The sequence below is a fragment of the Chlorella variabilis genome (assembly GCF_000147415.1).
Source record: "Chlorella variabilis unplaced genomic scaffold CHLNCscaffold_24, whole genome shotgun sequence".
Lineage (NCBI taxonomy): Eukaryota > Viridiplantae > Chlorophyta > Trebouxiophyceae > Chlorellales > Chlorellaceae > Chlorella > Chlorella variabilis.
Genome location: NW_005435064.1, coordinates 109,361 through 124,881, shown reverse-complemented (window position 1 = coordinate 124,881; position 15,521 = coordinate 109,361). Strand labels below are relative to the sequence as shown.

Genomic DNA, 15,521 nt, shown 5'->3' with positions numbered 1-15,521 from the left:
TGACAGGGGTCGCTGGGCGGCGATGGATCAGCACAGTGCACAATGCGCTTTGGGGGGCGGTGGTATTGGCCACACACGCCGCGATCCCGTGGTGGAAAGGCGAGTTGTGGCGGGGCCCGGGCCATGGGCGCCCATGGGGCCCGCAGAGTGCCCGGGCGCCATTGCCGCCTCGCCCAATCCGTCAAATCGATTTCGGAGACGAAAGACGGCGCCGTTGCCGTGTTTGTTGCGCGACTGCCACTTCGAACATGGCGCCCGCCTGTCACCCTTCCTTGGCAGCTCATGAGCACCCAGGCCTCCTCAGCCGCCCATGAGCACCACGCCCCAGCAGCTGCAATCGCCCGCGGCCACTATTCGGAGTTTGTCTGCGTTGCTGGAGGTGGGGCAAGTGGCAAGGGAGGGCGGGTGGTTGCTGGCAGGGGCAGGTCGGAGAATGCGACGGCACGGCGTTTGCCACTCCCGCCGATGGATCACATCCGCTGCTGCAGGATGATGGGCGCACTCCGATGGCCACCGCGTTCTCCAGCCGCCCGGCCAGCAGGTCGGCTTCGGCAGGTCTACGTGGCGCCGGGGAGCAGCAGCTGCAGGGCTTGCTGGCCTCTAAGGAGTCTGAGGCGGTGCTGTTGCGGCAGCAGCTCGCGCAGCTCACCGCCGACTTCAAGTTCAACCTGAAGGTCTGGCTTGTGGCAGCAATTTGGTGGCAGCAGGAGTCTGGGTTGGATGCAGCCAGGCACATGTTGGGCAGCAATGTCAGCTAGCAGGCCATTGCCGCCCGCTTCCCACTGCAAATGCCTCTGCCGAGTGCCTCATGGGCAACCCTTGCCTCTCCGCCGTTCAGCTGCTGGAGGAGCGGGATGCAGAGCTTGAGCGGGTGGACGCAGTGATGACTGGCCTCAGGGAGGCGGCTGCCACACGGGAGGCAGCGCTGCAGGAGGCGCGCCACACGCTCGGCTGCAGGGAGGCAGCGCTGCGGGACAAGGAGGCCAGGTGGGCCATGCTGAGTGCTGCTGGAGAAGCACCTCCCCCTCAGAAGCAGCCTTGTGTTTTGCTGCCGTGTCATCGTCACATGCCGCACGCCCACCCCTGCCTGCCACAGGGTGGCAGCCCTGGAGGAGCGACAGAAGCACCTGGTGGAGCTGTGTGAGCGGCAGGTGGCAGATGCGCGGGCCTCGCGGGATGAAGAGGTGGCACGCTGCCAGCAGGAGGTGGCGGTGGCGCAGAGCGAGGCGGCCAAGGGCAAGGCAGAGGTCATTGCAGGTTGGTGGTGTGAGGGGCGCGGCATGGCAGGGACGCAAATGGCGAGGCAGGCAAGACATTTGGGGTGTGAGTTGGGCCCGGATGCTCAGGTCTCCACCCACATGGTGCTGCCCTCATGTGCCCCGCAGGCTATGAGCGCCAGGTGTCGGCGGCAGCGGCCTCGGAGCGCGAGGCGCGCCAGCGTGCGACGGCGCTGGTCGAGGAGAATGAGCATGTGCGCAGCCAGCTGCAGCGCGCAGAGGCGCGCATTGCAGAGCAGGAGTTGGCCATGCAGCGCATGGTGTCGCAGTTTGAGGGCGCGCTGGCCACACTGCAGCAGCTGGAGGCGCAGTACGACAGCCTGGCGGCGGATGCGGGGGCTGCCGACGCGATGCGCATGGCACGCATTACAGACCTGGAGCGGGAGGTGGAGGGGCTGCGCGTTTCGCGCGCCGCGCTGCAAGAAGAGCGCGACGCCAGCGTGGCGCAGCTGGCAGCGGCGCTGGGCGAGGCCGAGGCCGAGGCGAGCGAGGCCAAGCAGCAGTACCACCGCGCGATGATGGATGCGGCAGAGCTCACAGAAGCGCTGTCAGAGCTGCGGCAGGAGGCTGGGCAGCAGCGAGGGCGCGCGCAGGCGGCAGAGGAGGCCGCGACGGATGCTCGGGAGGCAGCGGCGGCGGCGCAGGCGGCACTGGAGCGGGAGGCAGCAGCTCATGCCCGCGCCACCAGTCTGCTGGATGCCGCACGCCTGCACCAGGACACGGCACGGCGCGACGCGCAGGAGCAGGAGCAGCTGGCAGCACAGCTGCGTGAGGCTGCGGCGGTTCTGGAGGCAGAGCGAAACGACTGCGCCAAGGCAGCAGAGGCGGCCGAGGCCAAGGTGGGGGCCCAGGGACCCAGCGGCTTGGGTGGCGGGACGGCTGGCTCTCGTGGCAGCTCCTGTGTGGTTTGGGCCTTAGTGTTATGTGGCATCTGTTGCTGGCAGCCTTCTGGCACCTTCCTCCCATCCCCTGCTCTCTGTGCTGCGCGCAGGTGCAAGCTGCTGGTGAGCGCGCCCAGCTGCTGGCCGACCAGCTGGAGCAGGAGCGGCAGCTGCATGCACAACTAATGGAGAGCCGGGAGTTGGAGGTGGCAGCGAGGTGGGAGCGTGCTCTGGAGGCGGCCCAAGGGGAGCGCGCCACCCTGCAGCAGGCTCTGGACCTGGCCAACCGCCAGCTGCAGGCGGCGCACCGCGACACCGAGACGCTGCGCCTGCAGGTACAGCACCTGCGGCTGGAGGCCGGGGTGGTGGCGCCACAGCCACTGCCGCCCCGGCGCGCTGATGGCGCCGGCAGTACCCATGGCAGCTCCCCGGCACGGCATGCAGGCAGCAGCCGCAGCGTGGGCCAGCGAGCTGCCGTCACCGCAGGCGCAGCAGCTGGCAGCAGGCTGCAGGTTGTGGCGCCTGGCAGCATGGGTGCGTCTGAGGAGCTGGAAGGCTCGGTGGCTGAGACGGCCTCCCCAGTTGGCAGTCGCGATGTGTTTTGCGACCTGCAAGCCGAACATCACTCCACAGCTGCACCCCACCAGCAGCAGGGCCACCGTGCAGCCACCAACGCCTACCAGCAGCAGCTGCACCGCCACATAGATACGCTGGCGGGCAAGTTGTCCACGTTCCAGCGAGCTGTGGAGGAGGCGCGGCTGGTGGGGCAGCAGGCGTCCCAGCAGGTGCGCTGCAGCAGCAGCTGGAGGTGGCATGCGTGGCGATGTCTTGCATCCTGCATTGCAATGGCGGACCTGGGATCGCAGGTCGGCGGCACTCCGATGGCAGAGCAGGGTCAGCGAGTGCAGTCACCCCCTGCACTATTGCTCATTGCGCATACTGTGCAGTTGGCAGAGAGCAACAGCATGCTGCCTGCCGAACTGCAGCGGCGGCAGGAAGCGGTGGCAGACCAGCAGCTGCAACAGGCGCTGGCCGCTGAGCGGCAGCAGTTTGAGCGAGAGCGGCAGCGGCTGGACCAGCAGCTGGCGGAGCAGCAGCAGCTGCTGCAAGATCGAGAGGCAGAGCTGCAGCGGATGCAGCGGGCTGAGGAGAAGCAGCGGCGGCAGGAACAGGAGCAGCGGCAGGAGTGGGACTGGCAGCGACGGCAGCAGCAGGAGGTTGCGGAGCAGCAACGGCAGCGGGAGCTGGCAGAGCAGCAACGGCGGCTGCATGAGCTTGAGGCTGCATCAGCGTACCGAAGTGCTGGCTTGCCTGCCTCGACCAGTAGTTTAGCCCCACCAGAGCTGGATGTGCCAGCGGCCCTGCCGCTGCCCTTGTTTGGTGCATCTCTGGCAGGTGGCAGCCTGGGACAGGGCAGCTCCAGCTCGCTACTGCTGGCTGGCACGCTGGCAGCCGCCCCCCCGGCACCTGCAAACACACAGCGGCGCAGCGTGTCGGCTGCCCTGGCGGCAGTCAGCAACAGCAACAGCCAGGCACAATCCCGTGCGGCACAAGAGGCCGTGTCAGGCGGACTGCAGCCCAGCTCATACCACAATGTTTCATCGGAATCTGCCCTGCCCCTGCCACCACCACGGACCAACGGCCTGATGCCATCATCTGGCGGTGCCGGCAAAACCCTGCCCCTGCGAGCTGTGATGGGCGGTGTGCAGCAGGCGGTTCCTGCCAGGACCGCACCACAGGATGCCGGCAGCGAGGATCCGCTAGCTCGTGCCAGGCGCCAGGTCCTGGCGGCAAAGCAGTACCTGAGATCCGTGGCTGACCTGGGTGGCAGCAGGGAGTTTGGTGGCGGCAGTGGCAGCAACTAATGAGGCGGTACGTTTTCAACCGGCCTTTTCTGTCTAGGCTTGACCGACACTGTCTAGCATTTGACCGACTGCCAATTTTGCACCACCTCCACACTTGCACTGCGTTGCCCACTGTTCCATTGCTTGACAACATTGCAAATGTATTACACCGTGCATCCATTGCAAGATAATTGGTCAGCATTCAGGCTCTGAAGGTGCCGACAACCGCCCTCAGAATGGGCCCAACCTGCTCCCAGCGGTCCTCCGGGCTGCTGCCGTTGAGCGAGTATGCATTAGCGCCGATGAGGACGCAGCGACCAATGTGGCGTCGCCGCTGCGTCGGAAGAAGGTTGCCAAATGGGCCGATGCACCTCAGAACTCCGCCCAGGCCCTCCTCTACCTCGCCCACACAGCTCTCAATTGAGTACTCGTACTCATAGGCCGGCGGCGAGCCTGGCTCCGCCCCCGCCGCCGGCGGGCCCATGGCGCTGCTGATCAACTCAAAGCGCTGGGTGCTCCCCTGCTGCTGCTGCGGGCCCACACAGATCTCGTACCCGGCCTCCTCGCTGAGACCAGCACGCACGATCGCCTCTGGTATGTTGGTTGTCCGGAACACGGACACGGTGATGAGTGCTCTAAAGTCGCCAACCACTGCAGTAGGGCCAACAGAGGGAAGCCATTTAGGAGTATGTTCGTGGCAGGCAGGCAACATTTGCCATCTCCAATTTTTCAATCATGGTCGACGCATGAAGAAGCCGCACTGTACCAATGACGGCGCCGTCATTAGAAGACCCGCTTCTGTCAAATGCCACGACCCAGTCAGCAGGGAAGTTGAAGGCGAAGCCCTCGGGCGAGAGAAATGTCTCCGTCAGTGCTGGCACCGACAGAGGCGGCAGTGGTGCAACAGGTGGTGCTCCTGCTGCTGCTGCTGGCAGTGCCACTGCCCCCCCTGCTGTTGCCAGCAGCGCTAGGACGTGCCGGCGGTCTGCCTGCTGCTGCGAGAGGTGCTGCACATGCTGTTGCTGCGGCGGCGGTAGCGGTGGCGGCGGCGCTGGCTGGCACCGCCCGGGCTGCCTGCTGCACACAGCCATCTGGCGGCGATCAGGGCGGCGATGATGAAGGCACGACTCCCGCGGGTAGCGCAGGGCTCGGCAGTGCGAGGCAGGAGAGTTTGGGCGGGAGCCCGCCGCTTTGATGAAGGCCGGCATTATCGACACCAAGTACGCTATAGAATGGGTATCGGGGACCACCGCTTTTCACCTCATCTGGCTTTGCCCCCAGCAGGCATCGCAGCCCTTGACCGCCTCCTCCCCTTCCAAGCACTCATTGCTACCTGCGACTGCACATCCGTGCTGGAACTTGGCTGCACCGTCTTCTCCGTCGCCCTGCGCCCTACCTGGCACAGCTGCCGTCAATCCACCACCATGCAGGAACAGGTCCACCTATACGCGGCGCTGGGCATCTCGCGCAAGGCGACCGAGACGGAGGTGGGTAATCAGAGCGCTCTGCAGGGGCCGCAGAGGCTAACACAGCCGTGCTACTGTGCCGCCGCCTCTGCTCATCTTCCGCCACCGCTGGCGGCTGGCTCGCCCTGCACTTGGAAACCAACCCCATGCCCCCACTCCAATCGCCCCTTGAATCTGATGGTGCAGATACGCCGCGCATACCGCAACCTGGCCTCTAAGGCGCACCCCGACAAGGGTGGCGACCCAGAGACCTTCCGCGCCATTCAGCAGGCAAGCTTTGCCGGTTTCATCCACTCTGCACAGAACATCTTCATGGATACCTTCGACCTCTTGGTCTGCCCCGAGCTGCTTGTTACCTGCCGTCTTAACCAAACCATCAACCGAGCTACCCACAGGCCTGGGAAGTGCTGTCGGATGGCGCCAAGCGGCGGGAGTATGATGCCACCGGGCGGGTGGTGAGGACGGTGGAGGAGGAGTTCATGGACAGGTGAGCGGGAGGGAGTAAGAGGAGGAGACGACGCTGCATGCTGCACTGACCCAGGGATGCGGCACGTGGCAAGAATGCGGCACGTGGAAGAACCCCTGTGGCTGCTTGCCTCCCCGCAGCTTTGCAGGCGGCAGCTTCCGCGACAAGGTGCGCAGCAAGGCAGCTGAGGAGGCCACCCTGTCGGACCAGATCACGGTGCGGCAGGACGAAAACTCGCGGTCGCACACCTCGGGTTTCGAGGTGAGGGCATGGCCAGCACCTGGGCTGCTGCCTGGGGCAACTCGTGTTGATACCGGCAGATGGAATGGAATGGCCCCCCTCACTGGGACAATGGCCAGCACTGGTTGGCACCTGGATTGCTGCGCATCACTCCACTGCCTCGCCCCCTGGTCTGCAGGCCTGGATGCGATCGCGGGGCCAGACCGGGGTCAAGGTGTTCACCCAGGAGGACATCATCGACCAGTACGGCGTGGTCAAGGGCAGCTACGACGCTGTGCCGCTGCCCAAGATCAAGGCCTACACGGTGGGTGGGGGTGCAGGCGGGTGGCTGGCGATGGGCGGAGTGTGAATGCAGGTGGGGTCGCCGATGGCTGCGAGGTGAGGGGGGCGGGCAGCATCTCCAGCCCCCGTGGAACACCAGTAGGAATAAGTGGACGGGGGGGGGGGGGGGGGCATGGCAGAACTCTGGCCTGGAACTCGCCCTGCTGATCAACCAACCGGCCCACGCATCAACTCTGCAGGTGCGGTGCCAGCGGGGCGGGCAGCCCAAGCAAGTGCTGTCCATGGCCACCGAGCCCCTGCCCGTGGAGCTGGAGTGGGGCGAGGTGCTGCTGAGCATCCGGGCAGCGCCCATCAACCCCGCCGACATCTACACCGTCCAGACGGGGGGCATGTATGGCACAGACCACGTGGCACCACCCTTTGTGGCCGGGCACGACGGCGTGGGGGTGGTGGTCAAGGTGGGCCCCGGCGTGAAGGGGCTGGCCGAGAATGACTGGGTGGTGCCCATGAAGCCCAACCTGGGCACCTGGCGCTCGCTGGCGGGTAAGCGCGCGCGGCGAGCTCCAGCTGGCAAAATGTGTATTGAAGCTCTGTCCCCGCCATGTTCTCTGAGTGTGTTGGCAATTCCACGGGCGCCACCACACACAAACCACCACACACACACCACCCCTGCACCCCTGCTCCTTCCGTCTGCAGTGGCCAAGGAGAAGGACCTGCTGCGCCTGCCGGCCGACATCATGCCGGTGGAGCAGTGCGCCATGCTGCGCGAGATCCTCACCGCGTACCGCCTCCTGGAGGACGCCAACCTCAAGGTGGGGCCAGGGCGGCGCGGCGGGATGTAGCCAGGCAGGGGATGATGACTAGGCTGGTGACTGGAAAGGAGCCGCAGGCAGCGGGGCAGGCAGGGGCAAGCGGCACGCGGCAGCGGAGCCATCTGATCCCCCCCCTTTGCCCGGCCCCACCCCTGCAGCCCGGCGATGCCGTGATCCTCAACGCCGCCAACAGCACCGTGGGGCAGCTGGTGGTGCAGCTGTGCCACCTGCTGCGTCTGCGTGCCATTGCCGTGGTCAGCGGGGAGAGCGACTTTGAGAAGACGGCGCTGTGGCTGCGCGCGTTAGGCGCGGCAGAGGTGCTGCTGGACAGGGGCAGCCTCAAGGCAAGCGGGGGAGGCTTGGTGGTGGTAGGGAAGCAACCTGCTGGCTCATGAGGCCATGCCCACCGCACCCTTCATCCTGAGCTTGTTCCGTAAGCCTGGCTGCTCGCCACAAAGCAGGGCGGCCGTTGCCTCTGTGCCAGCCACAGCCATGCCCACAGCAGCAACCAAAGTGGGACCCGCTGTGCAGGCGGAGCTGGACAAGCAGAAGTTTTACAGCAAGCCGTGCCTGGGGCTGGACGCGGTGGGTGGCGCCAGCGCACAACGCCCGAGTGAGGCGCTGGCAGACGGCGCACAGCTGGTGGTGTATGGCGCCATGAGCGGCAAGGCCGCGCAGTTCAGCTGGCACCAGTGGGTGTTCCAGGGCATCCAGGTGCGGCCAGTGGGCAGGCAGGGATGTGTGTATGTGTGTGTGGGGGGAGGTGCGGGTGTCGAGGCTCCCACTGGGACGACATGCATCCCCTGCCAGGCTCGCTTAAATGCTCCATGGGCTTAGCGGCGGATGCGCTCTGCCGGCATGGGTCAGGTGCATCCTTGGCTTAGTCATCCAGCCCGCCAGCCTGCCCTGCAGGTCAAGGGCTTCAACGTGCGGCGGTGGATGAAGGACAGCAAGAAGAAGCTGCCGGCGATGCTGGAGAGCGTGGCCAAGCTGGTCAATGCCGGCAAGCTGCAGGCCACCTTCACAGAGTGAGAGCAGCGGTTGAGAGGAATGGTGGTGGCAACACATGTGTCAGAGTGCCTGGGGAATGCTGCCCCCCACCCCCACCCCACCCACCCACCCCCGCCCTGCTGCCATGCTACGCCCCCACAGGTATGAGCTGCACAGTGAGTGGGAGGAGGCGCTGGACCACGCCCAGGACCGCGGCAAGAACACAAAGGTCCTGTTGAAGGTGTCAGATGTTGGGGTGACATATGAGTGAGGGGGCACTGGTGGCGCAGGAACTCGCCCAGCACATGTCCTACTGGTATAGCACACACCGCATCCCTCGTATTGCACAGATCTCTTCTGCCCGCCTCTACCTGACCGCTTGTCCTCAGCCCAGTAAGAATGGGGTTACATTACAGTATGCCGGTCAGTCCACCCAGAAAAAAAGCAGAAACCGTTGGGGAGCCCAATGGTGACAGGGCATGAAAGCATGAAAGCAGGATAGCATCGCGGGGGATGGCTGAAGAGTAGGAACAAGGCATCACTGGCGTGAAGGCCCTCAATGCAAGTACACAAGTAAAAAAAAAAAAAGGTTGTTGGGGGATTTGGCCCCATTCACTGGGCTTGGCTTACGTGCACCGTGCACGATTCTCAGATATTGGTACTCATTCACTCAGCACGTGCCGCCTCCTCCTCCCCCTCCTCTGGCACCACTGCTGCTGCTGTGGCATCCTCCTCCACCTCCTCTGCTGTCACCGCCACATCCTCCGTCCCTGCCGGGGTCACTGCTGGCGGGCTGTCAGGGGCGGCCTCCTCCTCCAGTTGCATCGTGTTCATCTCACTCTCCATCTGAACCACCTGCTGCGGCACAGCCGCCGCCTGGGGTGGGCTGGGAATGGCCGCGAGCGGCTCGAGAGACACCGCCACCACCGTCGCCGCAGCAGCAGCCCCAGCAGCCGCCTCCTGCTTCAGCGCCTGCTTAGTCATGTCATGCGCCGCCCGCTCCGTTGCCAGCTCCTGCAGCGTGTCCTGCAGCTGCCGCTTGGTCTCTGCACGCAGGGAGGGCAGGGGCTGTGTCATGCCAGGCATGGAGTACAGCGCGAGCAATCGCATGTCCCGGCAGGCTGCATCCCAGCACGACCAGGGGCCCTGCGCCCTGCACAACCGTCTGCCGCTACGCACCCTGGTCTGCCATGTAGGGCGCCCGCGCCTCCTCCAGATCATCCTCCAGCGCCCGCATGCGCTTGTGCGCAACCTCCAGCTCCCCCTCCAGCTGCTGCACCGAGGCAGACAGGTGGGCGGCCTCGCCACGCAGGGTGCCCAGCTCGCGCTGCAAGCAGGGGCGAACGGCAGAGGAGGGTAGGCACAGGTCGTAGCGGAAGAGGCTGGCTGGCTGACGGCTGGGCAGCCAAGCGGGCAACGTGGAGCGAAGCAGAAACAACATGGCCTGCGTCCCTTCCAGTGCCCACCAGCCCCAGCCCTCCCGGACCAGCGCACCTTGAGGTCCTGGCGCTCCATCTCCGCAGTCCTCAGCTCTGTCTTCAGGTCTGCCATCTCCATCTGCACCGCCGCCGACCCGCGCTCCTGCTCCATCAGCCGATCCTCGCGATCTGCACCGATGGATGGCAGCACAGACACAGCCGCGCGCGGGCGAGGGAGGGGATCAACACCAGGTGGGTGATTCGCCTCTGAAAGAGCGAACAAACACACGGCTCGCGGCGGTGAGAGGTGCGGAGACATGGTGGGCTCCCCTGTCGCCCGCCCTCCCCTCGGCCAGCACAAGCAGAAGCTGTCCCCTCAGCCACCAGATGCAGAGAGCATGCGCCCAGCGGGCAGGTGCGGCATGGCATCCTCGCGCCTCACCCTGCAGCTGCCTTTCCACGGTGTCCACCGCCGCCATCTGCTGCCTCAAGTCGGTCTGCGGCAGCAGCCGGCGCAGGTGGTGGTGGGGCGGCAGCACAGCTCCAGCACCCAGCTGTCCACCTAGCAAGGCCCCCAAGGCTCTGCCTGCCTCCATGGGCGCCTCCATGCGAAAGCCGCCCTGCCAACACAGCCGTCCACCCCGCCCTATCCCACCCCACCCACCCACCTCCAGCAGTGCCAGCTTGCGGTCCTTCTCCGCCACCGCCGCGTGCGCCATCTCCAGCGCCGTCTGCCGCTCCGCCAGGCTGGCGTTGGCGGTCGCCAGCTCCGCTGCCACGGTGGCCGACTGGGTGGAGGCGCGCTGCAGAGCATACTCCCCCTCGCTCACCTGTGGGCAGGCGGCGCAGGAATGGCCACAGGGCTTGTCAAGGATGGCACAGGCAGCTGCTCCTGGCAGAATGCCAGCAGGTGCAACTTGCAACATCAGGGCTGGGTGGTTCCTGCTAAGTGCACCGTAACGGGCACCGCTCGGCTGCACACCACCAAGCTTCCCTGCACGCATCCTGGCTTGCTTACCTTCTGGTTGAGCGCCTCCATCTGCTTCAGCTGCGACTCCATCGCTGCAATCCTGCTGGCCCACTCACCCAGCTCCTCGTCACGAGCCTGCAGCTCAGCCTCCAGCTCCTCGCACCGTGCGCTGGCCTGCAGGCAGGCGCCAAGCATGGGGCAGCTGATGTGTGAGGCCAGGTGGAAAGCAGGCATGCTACAGACCCCGCACACCCACCCCTTTGGCGCCTGCCGCCCCAGCCACCAAGCAGGCGCCCAACTTCCTGTGCTCACCAGGCGCACGCGCTCCTGCGCCTCATCTGCCTCCTGGTGGGCCGCCGCCAGCTGCTGGCCCAGTTTGCCCACATGCTGGCTGTTGACGCCCTTCAGCTGCAAGGCAGTTAGGAGGCGGATTTCAGCTGGTTTGCCCGCCTGCCGTCCCATGAACCCTTTGAAGAGCCCAAGCACAAGGCTGCCGCATGCCCCTGCCCAACCCCATGCAACCCATGGTGGCTGGTGGTCAAGGATGCGCCAGCAGGAAAAAGAACGGAGCAACCCCACCGCAGGGCGGGCGGTTACGTTGTCCAACTCTGCCGGCTTGGGCCGCGGCGGCATTCGCTCCCCCCTCCAGACCCTCCAGCGCCGCCGCCTGCATGGCCAGCTGCTCCCGAAGCTCGGCTACCTCCTGGTCCGCACGCGACCGGCTCAGGTTGATGGCACCCTGCGGAATTAACCATGCAATGGAAGCGGGATGAGTCAACTCGTGCCTGCCGCTGGCACAACCACGCTCATATAGGACCAGCATGCGCGACGACAACCTTCAGCGCTTGTCACCAACCAGCGCCCCTGGTGTACTCCCACCACCCTGACCTGGCTCTGCTGCAGCATTGTCACAGCATCCGCCGCCTCCTTGGCCTTGTCACCCAGCTCCTGCTCCCTGGCATCCAGCGCAGTCATAGCCTCCTGCAGCCGGGGCGTGGAGCACCAGCAGAACGGTGGAGCGTCTGGAAACAGCAGGTGGCTGCCAGGCGAGGGCGACATGGCAGGATGCAGCCCAGAGCAGGCAGCGACGCAGCTGCCCAGCCGCACCGAGTAGCGCCGCTCCTGCATGTCTGCGTTCTTCTGCGCCTCTGCCAGCTGCTGCTTCAGCGCCGCCATGGACAGCTCGCCCGCCTCGGCGCGCTCCCGCATCGCCTTGACCTGATCCTGCAGCTGCTCCTTCGCCTCCAGCGCATCCGACAGCTGCTCAGACACCTGCGGTCGGTGGCAGAGGACAGGCATAGCTGAGCTCAGGGTGGCGCCTGCAGGCTGGCTGTTCAATGCATCAGCGTGCGCACGGCGGCAGGAGCACAACACAGCTGCAACAGCGGCCGCCTCGCCGTGCTTTCCCAGCAGCCATATGCCCGCACCTGGCGCAGCTGGGCCTCCGTATCTGCCTTCTCCTTGGCCGCCTCAGCCAGCTTGGTCTGCAGGTCTGTCACAAACGCCTCCCGGCTGAACCTGGAGCCTGTCACGTTCTTCACCTCTGCCTGCAAGCCAGGCCGGTGCAGCGATGACTAATCTTAATGGAGGTGGCGCTGACAGTGCCCGCTCTGGCACTGCTGCTTCAGCACCACCTGCATGCCTGCCAGCTGCCCTGCCCTCACCCACCTCGGCCATCTCCAGCGCCAACGTCTTCTCGTCCAGCTGCGACACCAGCTGCGATACGTGCAGGTTGCTCTGCTTGGCGTCCTCGCCCGCCTTGGCCAGCTGCACTTGCAGCTGCTGGGCCTGAAGCAGCAGGTGCTCCCTCTCCTGCACGCCACGTGCCGCAACCCGACGTAAGAAGCAGCGGTGTTGCTGGTCTGGGGGAGCCACACAGCCACGTCAGCCCAAAGCGGGCTCAGCAGCAGCAGCAGCAGCAGCAGGGCACGCCATTCACATCGTGCTGCCAGCGAGGCGCACCCACCTGCGCCTGCTTCTCCACCTGCGCCTTGAGCTCATCCACCAGCGCCGCCTGCGCCTCCTGCTGTGCCATCATGCGCGACAGGTCCGAGTCCCGGCGCTGCAGCTCCCCCTTGAGCTCGCCGCGCCCCTGGTCAGCCACGGCCCGCAGCGCCACCAGCGACTCGCGCGCCGCACGCAGCTGCTGCTCCAGGCTCCCGCACTTCTCGCTCAGCTCCGCTGCTTGGTCGGCCAGCTGCGCCTTCTCGATGTCGCTGGCCTGCTGCGCGCGCTGCAGCTCCTTGACCTGCGCCATCAGGCTCTCGCTGCGGTCCCTCCACGACGCGCACTCGGCCTTGATGTGCCGTGGCGTTGCCGCCGCCAAGGCCTTGGCCTCTGCCACCTCCGACTCCAGCTGCCTGATGCGCTGCGACTTCTGGTTCACCTCCGCCACCAGCGCCTCCTCGTCGCTGTTCTGCCGGCTGAGGGGGCCCCTGGGCGTGATGGAGGCGACGCCGACGGCGCTGCCCGGCCGCGAGCGCGCCGCATCCAGCGCCGCCGTCGCGTTGCTCAACGCGGCATCACGCTGCTTCAGCAGAGCCTGCAGCAGGCGCTCGAGGCGTGATGGCAGCAGCTAAGGCACTACAACGCTTAATGCGGTCGGGAGGCACGGCGAGGCAGAGCAGCGTGTCCGCCCACCTGGACCTTGCCCAGCTGTGCTGTCAGCTCAGCCACCTGAGTCTTTTCGCGACGCTGCGTCTGCAGTGTCAAATGGGTGCAGGTGTAAGTGGCGGGCAACAGCAGCAGCAGCAGCAGTGGTCAGGCAGCGGCAGCACAGGAACAGCCGCCAGCCGGTGCAGCTTACCGCAGACAGCTCAGCCTTCTGCGCCTTCTCCCTGCTAAGCTCAGTGGTAAGCTGATTGATCTTATTGTCGGCGGCATCCAGCTGAGCGGCCTTGCGTTTTAGCTCCGCCTGGAGCTGCGGTCAGGGTGCGACGCGAGCGGAGAGGGTTCCCGCAGCGACGAGTGTTGGTGAGCTGCGGTGCGGCGGCATCCGCACAGGGCACCAACAACTGCTTTCTATGGCTGTGTGGTGCACCAGTTCCCGGACCCGCAGCGAACAGCCTCCGATCACGCCTGGCCGCGTTGGTGCTGGCCAGGGCTGGCTGCCACAAACCTTCTCCACGCCAGTGGCCGGGCCAATGGAGCTAACCATTCTCAAATGGAGCCACTCAACTGCCGCGGCTGCTTCTGGGACACAACTGTTCACTGGCTCGGCAGGGTCTGTACGCTCTATGGTAGCAGACTGTTCTACCACTTTTCACGGGGAAGGGGGCACCCCTGTGTGATGAGGCACGGCCTTGGTGCCACGTGCGCACGCCGCATGAAGAGCATCCGCAGAGAGCCATTATAGGGAGGCGCGCTATCCTGCTGTCTCATCTCCCTGATGAACATGCTCCGTGTGTTACATCTGTGTGGCCCTCGCCTGCCGCCGCTGCCCCGCCTGCTCCCGCCCGTGCGTGCAGCCTCAGCAGGTCCCGTACTCAGCAGTTTACAGAAACGTTCAGCTCAGATGGAAACTCGCGTGGAAAATCGCGTGGCGCGAGGCATTGTATTTGGTCAGTGCCGCCACCCGCCTTTGCCGCCACATGCGTTTGATGGGTGCTGGCACTCCCTTCATCGTGCTGCCGCCACTGCACTGCAGACATGGACGGCACGCTTACACGTGCCGTGATTGACTTTGCGGAAATGCGTCGCCGGGTAGCGGCGGTAGCGGGGCTGGACGGCATACAAGGTGTGCATGTCTATCCTAGGGAGCCTGCCTATCCTGCCTGCCTAGACCTGATCATTCCCCCGCCCGCCCGCAGGAGACATCCTGGACGTCATCGCCTCGTGGCCGGTGGCGCAGCAGGAGGCAGCGCACGCAGCAATAGCGGAGATTGAGGCACAGGCCCTTCGAGACATGCAGCTGATGCCAGGCGTGCTCGAGCTGTCACAGAAATTGGACGAGCGTGGCGTGCCACGCGCCCTAGTGACCCGCAATGTGAATGGTAAGCTTTGCATCGCCAACAGCTGAAGACCAACAGCTTGAACCCACAGCCCCCCATTCAATGCCCGCCCACGTTGTTGTGCCGCAGCCTCCATCGCGTTTTTTCATCGTCACCACTTCACGTTGCCACCATTCACTCCCGCTCTTTCACGCGAGTTTGCGCCATACAAGCCAAACCCTGCCAGCTTGCTGCACATCGCTGAAAAGTGGGGCGTGCCTCCTGAGGAGCTCGTAATGGTGGGCGACAGTGCGAAAGATGATGTAAGTGTCCCGTGGTGGACAAAGCAGTGGCTGCCTTGAATGGGAATGGGTTTTGGAGCACCGATGATGCATGTGGAAGAGCTGGCTAGTACTGGCCAGGAGGAGAGGGCTGAAACCTGCCGTGGCATGTGTCTACCTGCGCAGATTGTGTGTGGCAACCGGGCAGGGGCGGTGACCATTTTGCTGGATGAGGAGCGGCGGTGGGGCAGCGTGATGGAGCTGCAGGGTGAGGAGCGGCCGCACTTTATTGCTCGCTCGCTGGGAGAGGTGCAGCAGGTGCTGGAGCACCACGTGGAGCTGCTGCCGCCTGCAGTGCCGCCGCAGCCCTTGACCTGACGCATGCTGCCTCGAGACCTCAAAGCATGTGCTCAATCTCGAACCCGCTGTAAGTATAGCAGGATCCCAGCTACTGGCCACAGCTAGGCAACTGGATGCCACTTGCTGCCGGCAAAGTGGGCAAAGTTACACGCGGGGGGATGGGGACAGCTGTTCTTCTTTAGCTTGTTCAGTAGTATGTCGCACGCCCCCAAGGGGCTCAGGCACTCCATGGGGGTCGGGCAAGGTAGGTTAGGGAATGACGGGGGATGGCGGCATGTTTGAATCGTGTGCGGCTTGCGGCCTGT

The 15,521-nt window shown here is 65.3% G+C and overlaps 4 protein-coding genes across 4 annotated transcripts; 2 read left to right on the top strand and 2 right to left on the bottom strand.

The window, feature by feature from the left end:
* Nucleotides 1–4,204: 4,204 nt before the first annotated feature.
* On the bottom strand, nucleotides 4,205–5,093 carry CHLNCDRAFT_139256 (hypothetical protein; the record flags this gene model as incomplete). The annotated part of the gene is made up of 2 exons (XM_005844088.1): nucleotides 4,205–4,653; nucleotides 4,769–5,093. 2 exons carry the CDS (start codon nucleotides 5,091–5,093, stop codon nucleotides 4,205–4,207), a joined length of 774 nt encoding a protein of 257 aa, XP_005844150.1.
* A 1,644-nt stretch (nucleotides 5,094–6,737) lies between these two features.
* CHLNCDRAFT_27061 (hypothetical protein) lies at nucleotides 6,738–8,300 on the top strand (the record flags this gene model as incomplete). The annotated part of the gene is made up of 5 exons (XM_005844173.1): nucleotides 6,738–6,999; nucleotides 7,153–7,268; nucleotides 7,427–7,633; nucleotides 7,818–7,982; nucleotides 8,181–8,300. The coding sequence occupies 5 exons, from the start codon at nucleotides 6,738–6,740 to the stop codon at nucleotides 8,298–8,300; spliced, it is 870 nt and encodes a 289-aa protein (XP_005844235.1).
* A 351-nt stretch (nucleotides 8,301–8,651) lies between these two features.
* CHLNCDRAFT_58975 (hypothetical protein) lies at nucleotides 8,652–13,897 on the bottom strand. Its single transcript, XM_005844087.1, has 16 exons — nucleotides 13,765–13,897; nucleotides 13,453–13,566; nucleotides 13,287–13,346; nucleotides 12,613–13,188; nucleotides 12,315–12,458; nucleotides 12,074–12,193; nucleotides 11,754–11,918; nucleotides 11,535–11,627; nucleotides 11,254–11,385; nucleotides 10,959–11,054; nucleotides 10,695–10,820; nucleotides 10,345–10,506; nucleotides 10,119–10,173; nucleotides 9,753–9,865; nucleotides 9,438–9,585; nucleotides 8,652–9,304 (listed from the first exon to the last, which is right to left on the bottom strand). The coding sequence occupies exons 1-16, from the start codon at nucleotides 13,801–13,803 to the stop codon at nucleotides 8,925–8,927; spliced, it is 2,523 nt and encodes an 840-aa protein (XP_005844149.1). The 5' UTR covers nucleotides 13,804–13,897; the 3' UTR covers nucleotides 8,652–8,924.
* Nucleotides 13,898–14,291: 394 nt separating this feature from the next.
* On the top strand, nucleotides 14,292–15,234 carry CHLNCDRAFT_27049 (hypothetical protein; the record flags this gene model as incomplete). Its single annotated transcript, XM_005844172.1, has 4 exons — nucleotides 14,292–14,382; nucleotides 14,456–14,638; nucleotides 14,726–14,898; nucleotides 15,043–15,234. Coding segments are annotated over 4 exons (639 nt in total), but the record flags the coding sequence as incomplete, so codon positions are not given.
* Between the last annotated feature and the right edge of the window lie 287 nt (nucleotides 15,235–15,521).